Here is a 14,431-nt window from a genome sequence, read left to right as displayed (position 1 = left end):
TTGTGGAAATTGGACTGAATGTCCTTTACCTCTCAGTAATTGTCTAGAATTGTAGCAGTTAGTGCTGATTTTAAGTTCATTCAATTTGCTTTCTCAGAAGAAATGGAAAGTAGTTTTCCAAATATGTCATTACATTTTTTTTTTTTTTTTTTTTTTTTTTTTTTAAAAAAAAAGAATGAGTTAATATGTACAGGCTGCAATCATTTTGTGTGGCCCAGAGGAAGTTAGTCTTCTGTTTGTCAAAGATAGCTTTGGTCTTGTACCAGAGAATGAGAACTGTCAGGTGTATTGCCAGATGTTACTCCTCTGCTTTCTCATCGTGCTAATGACAAGACTTCAACACTTCTTTTGGAAGTAAAGTACCTATAGTTAATACTGTTTCATTGAGGTGTCGAGCCCAGCTGGTATCTCACACATAAATATAAAAATAACCATGTCAGAATTCCTTTTTGGCAGTATTACGTAAGTTTTAAGTTTCTTACCTATATTCTTTTTATAGGAGTTGGGTGCAGTACTGAGTTTGTTGAAATGACATCCTGTTGATTCGTAGTTTGTTTATCTAGAATAACGCCTTCTCCTTTGTGTTCTAGATATGATACGCATTTATCCCATATATGTGGAAGGGTAATGCTGATGATCATTACATTGGTTTTACTCCCATTGCTGCTTCAAATATATGTTCTATCTACCTTTCTTTTCATGTTCTTTCCCAGAAATATAGCAGTGTGGCTTTTTGCAGCCTCTGTCAGGGTTTTAAATCGTGCAGTAGTTTCCTATACTGGGCTTGGCTTTCAAGATTAATTCCAGAGGGCCTATCATTGGCCATTATGGAATCCTTTTCACTTCATATACCTAATTTGATTTGAAGAAATAATCAGTTCTTTTCTTTGTTGTACTCTACAAACTATAGATTATTTCACATCAAGCTGTAATGCCCTATATATTAGGCTATTATGATACATTCTCTTGTGTTCATATTAGAACTGGCTCACATTTCAGAGTGTAACTGTAGTGAACTTAGAGGCAAGTATCTTGTGTAGCAATAACTGTAGGCAGTTGTGGGCGCAGGTATGGCGGAGGTGTAATGGATGCTCTTTGTCTGTGTGTTCAAGGCGTGAGCTGGCCATTTCCTACCGCCATGCCCTCGCCAGCTGACGGCCACCTACGGTGTGACGTGTGCGGCAAAGTGCTCAGCACCAGGTTAACTCTAAAGAGGCACAAAGAACAGCAACACTTGCAGCCTCTGCACAAAGCCTTTTGTCTTCTGTGCAATAAAGTGTTTCGCACCATGAATTCACTGAATAACCACCGTAGTATTTACCATCGTAAACAACCTAACTTTGGTTCCAACGCACAGAAAAGCTAGGGAATTTGATGAAGTTATTTGCCTTAATATTCTCACCTCGAATGATAGTGGGGGCAATAAGTTGAGGTGAAGCCCCTTTTAGAGTAGTTGTTTTCCTTCCCCCCCAACAGAATGTTGACTGAAATTAAATGAGGTATATTTCAGCTCAATGCTTGTTACAGTTTTCTAAATGCATCTAAGCACATAGTTCCTCAAGATGTATGAAAATATATAAACATTTTAGTGTGGAGCCCATAAAACGACACAGGACATTGCATAATTATGTGCAATATCGATTAATTACTTTTTGTGGTTTTTTTCCATTTGGGTGATAAATTTTTATGAAGACTCCTCTGCTTTTTTTTGGGGGTCTAGATGTTTTAAAAGAAGAAAATAATTATGTAAAAACCATTGTGTATATGTTGATCTGATATGGTCTGTGAGGGTTTTTTTCTGGTGATAAGCATTTAATAATAATTCGTTGATATTGAACCATTTTTATAGGCGTTCTTTTTAAAAGATGTAGCAAAAGAGTTGGAAATGATACGAAAGAATCAATTCTGATATAAAATAGATAATGCCATTGCATTTGTTTTACTAAGCTCAGGTATCTTATCACTGGAAGTTCCATGTTAAAAATATATTAAAATGCCATACAATATTTTTAAATATGTTTACTTCATATGCAATCTGTAAAGCAAGTAAGATCCTACATCATGCCTCATGACTGGAGGATACGTCAAAATACGTACACATATTTGGGAGTCAGTTACTTGTTGCTGCCATAAATAGTTGTGTAAATTGGACTAATAGTTAAAAATTTGTGTTCAGCATTTGCCCTCTGCACTGTACAATGGAGATTACAGTGCAGGTGACTATGTAGTCTCTCATGTAGGTGTAGAAATTACACACACTGTTATGTATGTACAAAAGCAGAAAGATGGCTTTGAAGTCATTTAAGGGTTGTCTGTAGCTACAAAGCATCAATAAAAAAAAAAAACCTATAGAATAAGCCGCAAGCAGTGAATGACTAAAGCGAGACCTATTGACAGCAAAGGGTGAGAGAAACTAGCACAGTAATTTAGGAACATAAAACAGCTGCTCACAAGACTTGAGCTTTGTGAATAGCACATACTTTCTTCTTTAGGAAGCTAAATTACTTTTTTGTCTCCACTGTGTTTTCCCAATGGATGCCAACAATCTACCTTTGTGTCAAGAAAACCCTGTATGAAACTGTTTCATCTGACACCTTTCACTCTGCCCCCCGCTCCCATTCACCTTCATTATTTTGGCTGTTTGTTTATATTAGTAGGTTTCAGGAAGCAAATACTCATGTTTGGTTCTGGGAGTATATCTCTCAATTAGACTGTACTTACCAAGAATCCGACATTTACTCCAGAAAGTATGCCAAGGAAGTTTTGTAATATTTTACAGTGAGCTGATTGTCTAACCATCTTTTATTGTTTATGTACCCTCTATCCTTGTGGATTTAATGACCATTGTTAAATCCTTTCTCTGGAACACTTTGTGTGTTGAATTTATTTACTTCATTTGAAGACATATTAGTTTCATTTACCTACCTTTTTAAAATTATTGCAACTCTATAGTCTGAAAAAGGTTTGGGAGCAATTTGAATTTTAGTTTTAGCTTGATATGCTCATATTGGAGTATTCAGTTTCCAATCCTTCTGACATCCTGCAGTGTCTTGGAGTAAACAGTTGAAATGTTGATCTAGGACTCTCGTAGTTTCACTGAGTGAAGTGAAGCTGGCCTACTCTTTATAAAACTAGTCATGATATTTTGGTAACTGGCAGTCAGTGTCATTTGACTTTCAGTTAACTTGGATTACAAAATCTTGTCACCACTTACAGACTGAAAGCTGCATGCTAAATGATGTGAGATACCCTTATCACCTCTTACGAGATGGTTATTATTATTTTACCCATCACAATTCTTCTGGACCATATTTGTCTTAAAATATGTTGTTCTTTTTTCTGCATTTCTTTTTAAGAACAAGTATGCCTTGCTGTCACGTTCTGTACTTTTGTCATTCCACACTCTGTAATAAATTTTGTGACCTTCACTGATACATGCATTCATGAACCTGCTATGTTGCAGCTGTCTTAATTACATTAATAGACCAGACAATAGGCATGTAATCGGCATTAATTCTGAACTATTTATTTCTAAAATCAGCTGTTTTGACTTACGCAGCAGAGAAGAAAAGATTGGAGGTATAATTTTATAACGAAGTTTGCAGAAATTATGGGGTGGGGACTTATCACTCATTTATTGAAGAACCGGAAATAATTCTCGAAATAAGTTTTCCACTGTACTAAGAGTTTGATGCATCAGTTGTGTTAAATTGATCTAACATAGTAGAAAAACGTGTGTCTGGTATTTTATTTGACAAATAACAGTTATTATTAAACATGAACTTAAGACAGTTATGCAGTGTATGTTGTCACACCCATAACTTCAACAGGATGAATGTGTTTTTATTTCTTTCCCCACTATGTAAGCAATTTATTGTTAAAAAATATTAGTAGATAATACCTATACGTTCTGTATGAGACAAATGAATGCAGTGTTATATTTTAATTATAAGTAACCTAATTTTTAAATGAAAACCAGAGAAAACTGTCTCTTAGGAAACTGTTTTAATTTTATTGTGGAGAGAGTAATTTTTGTACCACTTGTATTTTTGTATTATTTTATGCAGTGATGGATGTTAAAGACTTATTGAATGACATAAAACTGAAACTGTTGCTTGGATAATAATATACATATTGTTTAAGTTTTTTTTAAAAAAAAAGTTTGAAGAAACATTGTAGTTGTTACACTGTGTATGTACTGTATAGCAAATAAAGTCTGACGAGCAATAAATTCTTGTTGTTTGCATCTTCCAGTTGCGTTGTGAATAGGTAGTCCTGTATCAACGGTGTTGCATGTCCTTACTCCTCTCTCTCTCTCTCTCTCTCTCTCTCTCTCTCTCTCTCTCTCTCTCTCTCTCTCTTTCCCCCACCTCCTTTTCACCTTTTTCTCTTTCACTGGGTACATAATATAACAACAGTATAAGCTTAACTGTTATTACAGTTATTCACATTCATGCAACACATAGCTTGGTACATTAAAAAAGTCGTGACTTAGTTTCAGGCTAGAAGTCTCTCCATTTATGTCCACTTACAGATCTTGCCATCTATTCCAGAATGCTATCAAAAATGTCTGTTTTAAGTGCAGTTCATGTTTTTCGTAAACTATTACATAATTTGCATGTGTGAGAAAGAGAGAGAGAGAGAGAGAGAGAGAGAGAGAGAGAGAGAGAGAGATCATTCTATATGAGAAAAATGTGTGTAAAATTTATGTTAAAAAAAGGAGAAAGTACATGTCATTGTACGTGGGAAACAAAATGACACTCAAATAGATAATATTGGTTGTGTACCCTGAAACAGAAATTTTTCGTGAGTGATCTCTTCCCCAGTAAATGTAGTTAATCAGTTTTGAAAAATATAATGTCGTCGGATAGATTAAAAAACTAATCACCAAGCAGTAACAAGAGCAAACACATAAAAAGCTATTGAAATTTGCAAGCTTTCAGAGCCAGTGGCTCATTCTTCTGGCAAAAGGGTTGAAGGTGAAGGAAGAGGAGTGAAGGAAAAGGATGGATGACGTATAGGAAATGGGGAGAGTTTGGAAAAGTTGCCCAGAACCCTGGGTCAGAGGGGACTTACTTGACGGGATGAGAAGGAAAGACCGATTATTGAGAACTACACTGGATGAGATTTGAAAACCTGAGAACTTCCAGGTGGAAGGTAGGATAGTATGTGATACAGAGATTACTGAAGAAACATCAGTCACAGGCTAATAAGAGGGAAAGCTAAGTGCAATGTTTGTGGTAGAGGTTGTAGGTAGAGAAAAATAGACACGTCATAAAATAAAAGATATAGAAAACTAAAAGGGCGTGAGGAAAGTAATAGTTATTGTGAAGAAATTCTGAGATTAAATTAGGCCATGTGGGTGACAAGAACCAAGGACATGTTGTAATGCCAGTTCCCACCTGCGGAGTTCTATGGAACTGTGTGTGATGAAACGCACATTGAGGTCATAACTGTCAGGTTGTAGAGCATGCTCTGCAACAGGATATTGTGTGTTGCCAGTATACACCCTCTGCCTATACCCATTCATTGTAACTGGTGGTAATCAAGCCAGTGTAAAGGCCAGAGCAGTTTTTACATTGATAGTTGGTATATAAGGTTTCATTTTGCAGGCCCTTTGATAGTATATGTTTTGCCAGTTACAGGACTGGTATAGGTGGTGCTAGGAGGGTGCAAAGGGCAAATCTTACAGGGATGGTCACAGAGACAGAAGCCATAGGGTATGGAAATAGGTGCAGAAGGAGCACAAAGTCTGACAAGGATGCAGTGAAGATTGGGAGCACGACAAAAAGCTATCCTGGGTGTTGTGGGCAAAATGTCAGACAGATTATCCCTCATTTCAGGGCATGATTTTAGGAAGTTTATATCCTTGTCGAAGTAGCTGATTAATACATTCAAGAGCAGAATAATACTGAATTACAAGATGTGTACTTCTAAGTTGTGTTTTGGAGGGATCACTGGTACCAGGATTGGAAGTGATGACCTGGGAAATCTGCTTTTGAACCAAGCTTGTGGGATAATTACATCTAGTGAAGGCTGGGATGAGAAGGGTGTTCCATTGCTGTAAAGTCTGCATCTGAACAAACGTGTTTGCCTCAAATGCCAAGGCTGTATGGGAGGGAACTTTTGACATGGAAAGAATGGCAACTATCAAAATATAAATATTGTTGTTTGTTGGTAGGTTTAAAGTGAACAGAAATTTGTAGCTGACCCTTGGTGAACATGAGGTCAACATTAAGGAAAGTGACATGGGATTCCGAATAGCATAATGTGAAATTGGTCCTGTTCCAAATCCCAAGCTACTTGCCTTGATGATCTCGTCCTCACCAAGAGTAGCTACATACTTCTGGTCTCATTAAATCAACTAATTAACAACAGTACTTAAATTTTAACAGTAGACATTATTCAGGGCAAACATGTTTGTTCATTTGCAGACTCATTACAGCAGTACACCACCATTCCCACCCCAGCCTTCACTGTATGTAACTAACCCACCAGCCTGCTTCAAAAGCAGAGTTCCTGGGTCATCCATTCAATCCTGGTGTTGCTGATTCCTCCAAAAAACCACTTAGTATTACACCTCTTGTCACGCAGTGTATCCTGGTCTTGAATGTATTCATTCCTGAAGACACCTTCTTACTTTGCCTGATGAAAATACAAGCAGTTTTTTATATGCATTTTTTGTGATAATTTTAGTGGATCTCTTGTACATTTCAGAGAGGAAACCGATTTTAGTGGACATATTGTACATTTCTGAGAGGAAGCTGAAAGTTTTTGTAGTCAATATACGTTCAGTGCGATCTTTCTCCTTCCTTGTGACGTAAAATAATAGTTCATGATTACAATTCAATTACAATTCAAAACGGAATAGGATGAAAGGTTTTCAAAAGTCTGTAAATATCAAATCCATCTGGTTACCTCTCTCTATAACAGTTGGGTTGTGGTGTGTGATGAGTTGTGTGATGAGTGCTAAATGGCTTTCATATGATCACTATGTTTGGAATACGATATGATCTTTGTGTAGTACGATAGTTTGGTCCATGCAAGTTATTCTGTTTAATTTGGAATTGAGGGGTGGGGGTGTTTTACTTCATGGCAAAAAAAACCTCACCAAGTGTCTGAAATAATAAAGAGGCTGCTGCTGTTGAGGCAAGACCACAGGTCAGAGCCCCTGAAGAAGAAAACTAGGTCAAATACTGTATGCAAATGGGATAGTCAGCTCTGCTAAAAACCAAAATATAATATGCCACTCCAAAAAAACACACTATGCCACCAGTCAGTCATGCTGAGAACAACTAAAGGATCTTGTCATGCATCCTGTAACTTGCTACAGTATTTGTTGATTTTAATAGATTTGGGGTACTTCCGATATTTATCTGCTTCAGTTTACTTAATGTGCGAATTGGTATGTTGCACGAGGTATGATCAAAAAGTATTTGGAATTTTTGTTTTTCTTAAAGGATCTTCATTTATTTATCATCATCATCCCCATCCCCCCTTCTCCCTGGTATAATACACTTCCGCCAGCTCTATTCCAGTCTTGGAAACACTTCTGGAAATTGCTTTCCTTTATGGTGTTCAGCGATTCTGCTTTTATCTCATCAATGGTGGCAAAACAATGCCCTTTCATGGTTCTCTTCAGCCTTAGAAATAGAAAGAAGTTGCAGGGGGCCATGTCCAATGAATATGGTGGCTGAGGCAACATAATGGTTTTGCTTTTTGCCAAAAATTCATGACCAAGCATTGAGACGTGAGCAGGAACATTATCATGATGTAATTTTCACAAGTGGTTTTGCCACAATTCTAATCTTTTTCTGTAGATTGATTCACGCAAACTGCTTGTAACTTTCAGGCAGTGTTGCTTATTGACTGTAAGCCATAAGGCAAGAATTTGTGATGCACTGTCTCATTTTAATTGAAGAAAACTGTCAGATGAACCTCCACATGTGATTGAACTTGTTGAATTTCTTTCGATCTTGGCTCTTTAGCAAGTTTACATTGGGATGATTGTATGTTGGTTTCGATATCATACCCATCTTTGAAATTATGCATCATTGTCAACTTCATACCCATCTTTGAAATTATGCATCGTTGTCAACTTCATTCAATAATTTGTGAACGATGTGTGCGCATGTCACAATTCAAGAATTTCACAACAAACTTTGCTGCTACACATTTCATTCCCAAAACTTCTGAAAAAATTTCTTGGCATGAGTCAAGGGATATGCTGACACCATCAGCAACCTCTCTGATGGTGATTTGGCAATTTTTTGGAATCATTTTCTTTGTTTCTTCCACATTGTCGTCAGTAATTGATCTGCTAGGTTGTCCAGGATAGTCGTCGTCTGCAACATCTTGGTCCTCTTTGAAATGTGTATACAACTAATTTTTGTCTTATTCGTAGTGGAGTTGCCAAAAGATACAATCAACATTTCAAATGTGGTGCTGTGCTGTATTCCATTTTTCAAGCAAAATTTAATGCAAATTCTGTGATCCCTCTTTTTCAAAAGCAAAAGTGAGCTGAACATTTGAAAACGTTTAACATTTTTGACTCTCAACAATAAACTAAATATTCGAAACAGCTGGAAATGCAAACATACATCAGGAACAAGCTTAAAACAAAGTTTGAAACTCAGATGTATAAAGCCTGCGAAATTGAGAAATTCCAGTTACGTTTTGATCACACGTCGTATATATTCATGGAAGACTGTGGCAAGAAAACAAAGTGTTAAAAGAAGAATGTAACCTATAACACTAAGTGACGAGTCATCGCTGCTCTCTGTTATTGCTTATTTCGCTGTTTTTGTTGCTGTCATTCTTTCTCTGGCTTTATAAGAGTCATTGAGTATTAACAAAAACACTGAACTCTTATATAAGATACACCCTTCCACCCACCTCACTCCGCCCCTCATCATAGCAAATGAAACAGCTGCAAAATCAGCCATAAGTGTCATGTTGCGTCAATGTATTGCCCAATTATTTTGTGATTGGTTGAAAGATAATGCCAAAAATAATAGTGTTTACTCAGATCATTTTAAGCTACATTTCATAGTTGCTCAAAATTCTACATTCAAAAAATGCCTGTAGTTGCCATACCACATTTTTGTCACTCTTACCAGATCTGTGAAGTGTTTTCCTTTAGTTTTATTTTTATCTTTGGGGACTGGTAGCAAACAGGAGGAACAAGGCCGGGCAAATAATATTGGTGTCCTGTGTAGTAACCTTATTCTTGGAGGACATAATTTAGAACCAGGGCTGACGTTTCTGCAGAAGCTTTATCATAGAGCAAAATAATTGTTCCTTCCCAATTTTTCTATTTTCTTCTGATAGCATCTTATACAGAGCAAGTAGGTTCACATAATATTGCCCTTATTGTGGCCAACATTTGTGAAGACCTAGCTTTTAAGCATGTCCTGTGTGAATGGCAATGGTAAGACAAAGACAGGTGATGCTGTAGTAAGACAACGGGCTTACTGTCAGGACGACAGCACATAAGTACCCATCTGACCATCCAAATTCAGGGTTTTTTGGTTTCTCTAAATTGCTTATGCTAAAAACAGGAGTGGTTCCTCTCAGTCTACCATTATATCCATTCTCTGCAAACCACTGTGAAGCATATAGCAGAGCTTAATTCCCAAAGTATCACACATTAAGAATTTCTTCCTATTCCACTTGTGTATGAAATCTAGGAAGAGTGACTGGTTAAATTCCTCTGCGTGCACTGTCATTAATGTATTCTTGTCCTTGTGGCTTCTGTGCAAGCACCAGTGTGTGTGCATGTGTGGTGGGGGCGGCTAGAATAACTTCCTGTGAGTCAAACAAATCTTTCACCATTCATGTTGTTATTCATTATGTACATTCAATATCCCCTGTTAGATCTATTTTGTGTGAGCCCCTCACATTTGAGTAATATTCTGGGACGGGCTGGATCCAAGTTTTGTAAGCAATCTCCTTTGTAGACTGATTGCATTTTCCCAGACATCTACAAATGAACTGAAGTCTGCCACCAGATTTAGATAAGAGTGAGCTTATGTGATAATTCCTCTTTATATATATCTACCAATTGTTATACATAGGTATTTCTATGAGTTGACTGATCCCATTTCTGACCTATTGATAATGTAATAGGATATGTTTCTACATTTTGTAAAGTGTAGAATTTTACAACCTGTGAAGGAACTTACCGATATTTGCACCAATTTGATATCTTACCAAAATCTGATTGAAAATTTGTACAGCTTTTGGATAGTACTTCTTTTTTACTTTTATACTTAAATAATTGCATCATTTGCAGAAAGTCTGAGGTTACTGTTAACCCATTACTGCCCAAAATTCTATCGGATCATTTTTTGCAAACTTTTATGCATAAATACGTTACATTGAGTGATTAATTGAATAAAAAGTTGTTTTGTAAATTTTCAGTTTATTAGAACAAAAACTACAGACCGTCCCATTTTTGGGACATTGGCCAAATTCCCTATCCAAATTCACAACCTTATTCTCCATGCATAATATTGTAAGAAACAACACAAACAATAAAAAAAGAATGTTTTAATATTATTGAATGTCTATTCAGTATGAAATGAAGCAAAACGCCTGTCGTGTACACAAAACATTGCACCTATCACAAATTTTTGTTGGTTTTTTCTTGCAGTAAGCACATCTCTTCTGTGTTTTACTTGACACAATGAAATGATACCCTGGATCTAGTCGTACATCAGTGCTAACCCGTCCTCCCATCAATTTACTGCCTTGTGGTCCTCTGCATTTTGGTACTGATCCTGTTTTCTTTGATAGGTAAAATATCACTATTCTCCATCAGACATCCAAAAGTGACAGCTTCTCATTAGAGTTAGCAATTTGGTATGCACGCCATGTGTTTAGTACGCAGATATCTATCATCTGTGTGAATAATGGCCACCACCATTTCTTTGACCTTATCCTCGTCCTATAAAGTGATATCTGCTTGTCCAGTAGATCTACGCCACCCTTATGGGCATTGTATTCTTCAATAAGATGTGGCATTGTAACAGATATTTCCTTTTTATTTGCCCGTGAGTATCTTTTAGTAGAACTCAGAGGAGTAATAGTACTGTAATTTGTCACTATACATACTGGCTTGTTGTCACTCCATTTCACAACCAGAACTTCATTCTCTTTGTCAAACATGTAGTCATAGAATCCTCATTCCTTTTCTTTTGCCATTCTTTTAGAGTCAATCAAAGGACATGCATTAGTTCGGATCTCTCTTATTGTTCCTGTAGCTTTCATTTTACTCTTTCTGAGTGTGATCAGAGTGTCAACACTGGTGATAAAGTTGTCCAAGAAAAGCTTATAATTCGGATACTCTGATTCTGGAATCATGTTGGTTAGTTCATTTATTACCCTTGCACCTAAAGCCTCCTGTTTGTTGTCAGTCTTGCCACAGTATGGCGAAAAATTATAAAGAAAGCCATTGGAACTTACAAGACACCAAATTTTATATCCAAATTTGATAGGCTTTCCCCTCAGAAACATTTTAGCTGAATGTTTGCCATAATAACGTACCATCATTTCATCAGTTGAGAGTTCTGAATGAAATACGCCAAATTTACCAAATTCCTTTTTCAGCATTTCAAAGTACAACCTCAGTTTGTACATCTTGTCATTTCTGTCTATTTTGGAGTTGTCATTGAGATGAATGAATCTCTTTATTTCTCGAAACCTATTACTTGACGTGGAGTTGAAGACTAAAGGAACACCGACATCAGGAGCCTGTTCGCAGTACATATTCTCTTGGGGAAGCTTATGATAACCACTCAGAAGTAGTATGCCAATAAATGATTTTAGTTCTTCTTTGGTTATCAGAAAATTTATTTTGTTATGTTGGCAAGCATAGATTTCGCTTTGTTCAATAATAGTAACCATTAGTTTCTCAGAGAAAAAAAAATCCTCAAACACCTGGGGCACTGTCTTATTTGCTAGACATTCCGCAACATAATGTTCGTTGCTCTTCCCTGGTTCACTAGTGTTTGTGTACGTTGGTTGACATTTATATCACTTACATTTATATTTTTTTGTAGATAACGTAACACTTTCTGCTCCATCTCGTAACACTTTCCTTCTTTTGGCTTCTGGAGGTACAGCTGTAGCATTAGCTTCATCTTGGCTGGTTATGAGCTCTAAAGTACCGGCTACATCTTGTACAGTAGACCCATTGTTCAGTACATTTTCGTCAATGTCTTCTTCATCTGTTATTACATCTGCATCGGGTGAAATAATCGCCAATTCTACGTCATCATCTTCATCGTCACACTCTTGACGGTTCTCTAGTTCTGCTAGAATTTCTTCAAGTGTAAGTCCATGCGGCATGTTTTTATCTTGTTGGAATTGTAAAATTCGAATAGAATATGAAAAAAAGCAGATATAAAGAACGTAAAATGCAATTCTTCTCTGTATACTACGTGAATACAAGAATAGGGCACATCAACAATAAATGATAGTGTAACATGCCATTGTCCCATTATTGGGACGCATAAAATATATCTATATTGCACTTACTTGAAAAAAATCTGAAGTATACTTAATCTTACACGGACATCCATATGTTCATAACAAACACGCCCTAATTTTCCTGACGTGAAGTACTTAGAAAAAAGTTATTTATTTTACATTTACAGGCATTATAGCAGTTAGTTGAACCTGCAGGTGCAACAATAAAGGCTGAAAGCTCCATTGCTTACATAGAAATAAGTATAATATATGCATTTCAAAAAAGGGACAATGGCCAGTAATGGGTTAATATTGTTTGGCAGATCATCAGTATAGACCATGAACAGCAAGGGTCCCATCACTATTTCCTGAAGCAGTCCAGAAGTAACTTAGTACTCAGTCAAATGCTCTTCGAAAGACAAGAAATTGATATGAAGTGCTGGTAGTATTCTGTCACTTGCGGAACTTACTGATTATCAAAATGTGACTGCTTCGATCCATTACTTTCAGGATTTCACAACTTATGTTTTGTTTTCGGAATCTGTGCTGGTTGGCATCAGGTCATTGTGTTTGAGGTACCTCTAAATTGGGACAGTACTCTCAGAACCTCCTTTGTAAAGTAGCAGTTGAATGTGGCATTCACCATTTCTGCTGTGTCAGTGTTTGAAGGATTTCTTTGAAAAGGATGCAGCCAGTTCTGTTTCGCACCATTCTCCAATCTGAGGTTGTGCTCTGTCTCACAATGATCTTATGATCAATGGGATGGGTATCCCGAAACTTCCATTTTCCTTTACATACAAGCAGTATGTGAAGTATTTCATGTGTCCTCCCTAGTTTAGCACTGTAAGACGTTAGCAACACCTCAGGTTTACATTACTTGCAAAATTATTGTGCATGGTCTGTCAAGCTCAGTCCAGAACTCTTGTATAGACCCGTTGTGAATGTTTACAGTGTTCATCTTGTTGCTGGAAGGAGCCAGAGGTAATGTAATTTATTCTTCATTTCAGTAGAGTACTGTGTTTTCTGCACAGACCAGTTAAACGTTGTGATTTGTCTTTATTTATTTCTACTGCAGATTGAGACATGCATTCTGTATTGCTTATTGTAATTTGTATTATGGTGCCTAAATCTGAACAGTATTACAGCATGACACCATATCGGGACAGGCATAAAATTCAGAGACCACAATGACTATACTGTTATTGAAACTTCCTCAGAAAGAAATGCCTTGCCTGTAATATATATTTCAGGGAGGGATTTTATTCAAACCAGCAGTCGCAGAGCAAATCAGTGGTACCCGTACTATGCCGTCGACATGCTGATCTGCTTTTAAAAAAAAAAAAACCTCAGGAAAGTGTACTCGTAGTAGTGGTAAAAAACTGTGAGGTGTCATTCTACTCTACCATTATCAGTAAGATGTACAAGTGACAGAATGCTACCTACGCATCAGATATTAAAACAAAGTAGGTAATATAAGAGGAAAAGTAAACTGAGGCAGGTATTTCTTTGAAAAAAGCAGTTCAGGAAACACAATACAGTATGACGAGAACTATGAGTAGGAGGATAAAAAAATCTGCAAAAAGATAAAAGAAAAGCCAATGTACTGATTTATTAACCTGGCGAGGGTGTGGTACAAAAAGGGTACATCAAGGATGTAGAGGGTCAAGTATTTATTGGCACTTTATAACAAAAGATGGGAACTAAATTTATGAATTATTTATTAATGAAAGGATTTTTGTAGAAATAAACACCATTAAGTGTCCAAATGCCTTATTACTTAAGGATACAGGGTACTTTTCTGGCTCAATATTATGTAAAAATCAGCACCTATTTCTTTTTTACAGATTTTTTGTTGATATCAGGTAATGCAGCACACTTTCTAAACAAATTAGAAGCATTTTGGATATTTTTTAACCTGCTTAGGATTATTTAAAAAAAAATTACAAAGAAATTGATGCAA

The 14,431-nt window shown here is 36.6% G+C and overlaps 1 protein-coding gene across 5 annotated transcripts in view; it reads left to right on the top strand.

Moving 5' to 3' along the window:
- Positions 1-14,431, top strand: part of LOC124787647 (broad-complex core protein) — a 223,696-nt gene that overhangs the window by 139,293 nt on the left and 69,972 nt on the right. The window contains exon 6 of one of the 5 annotated variants that reach the window (XM_047254442.1): positions 1,113-2,384. The exons of 3 other annotated variants lie outside the window; for them this stretch is intronic. In XM_047254442.1, the coding sequence (XP_047110398.1) occupies positions 1,113-1,366 (254 nt within the window). In that variant the 3' untranslated portion in view covers positions 1,367-2,384. Of the gene's footprint in view, positions 1-1,112; positions 2,385-14,431 lie in introns of those variants that run through there. One more of the 5 variants, XM_047254440.1, reaches the window with a different exon arrangement.

Source organism: Schistocerca piceifrons, chromosome 3, assembly GCF_021461385.2.
Source record: "Schistocerca piceifrons isolate TAMUIC-IGC-003096 chromosome 3, iqSchPice1.1, whole genome shotgun sequence".
In the NCBI taxonomy this organism is placed as follows: domain Eukaryota; kingdom Metazoa; phylum Arthropoda; class Insecta; order Orthoptera; family Acrididae; genus Schistocerca; species Schistocerca piceifrons.
The sequence above is the reverse complement of the archived record's forward strand: the minus strand, read 5'-3'. Positions and strand labels throughout refer to the sequence as shown.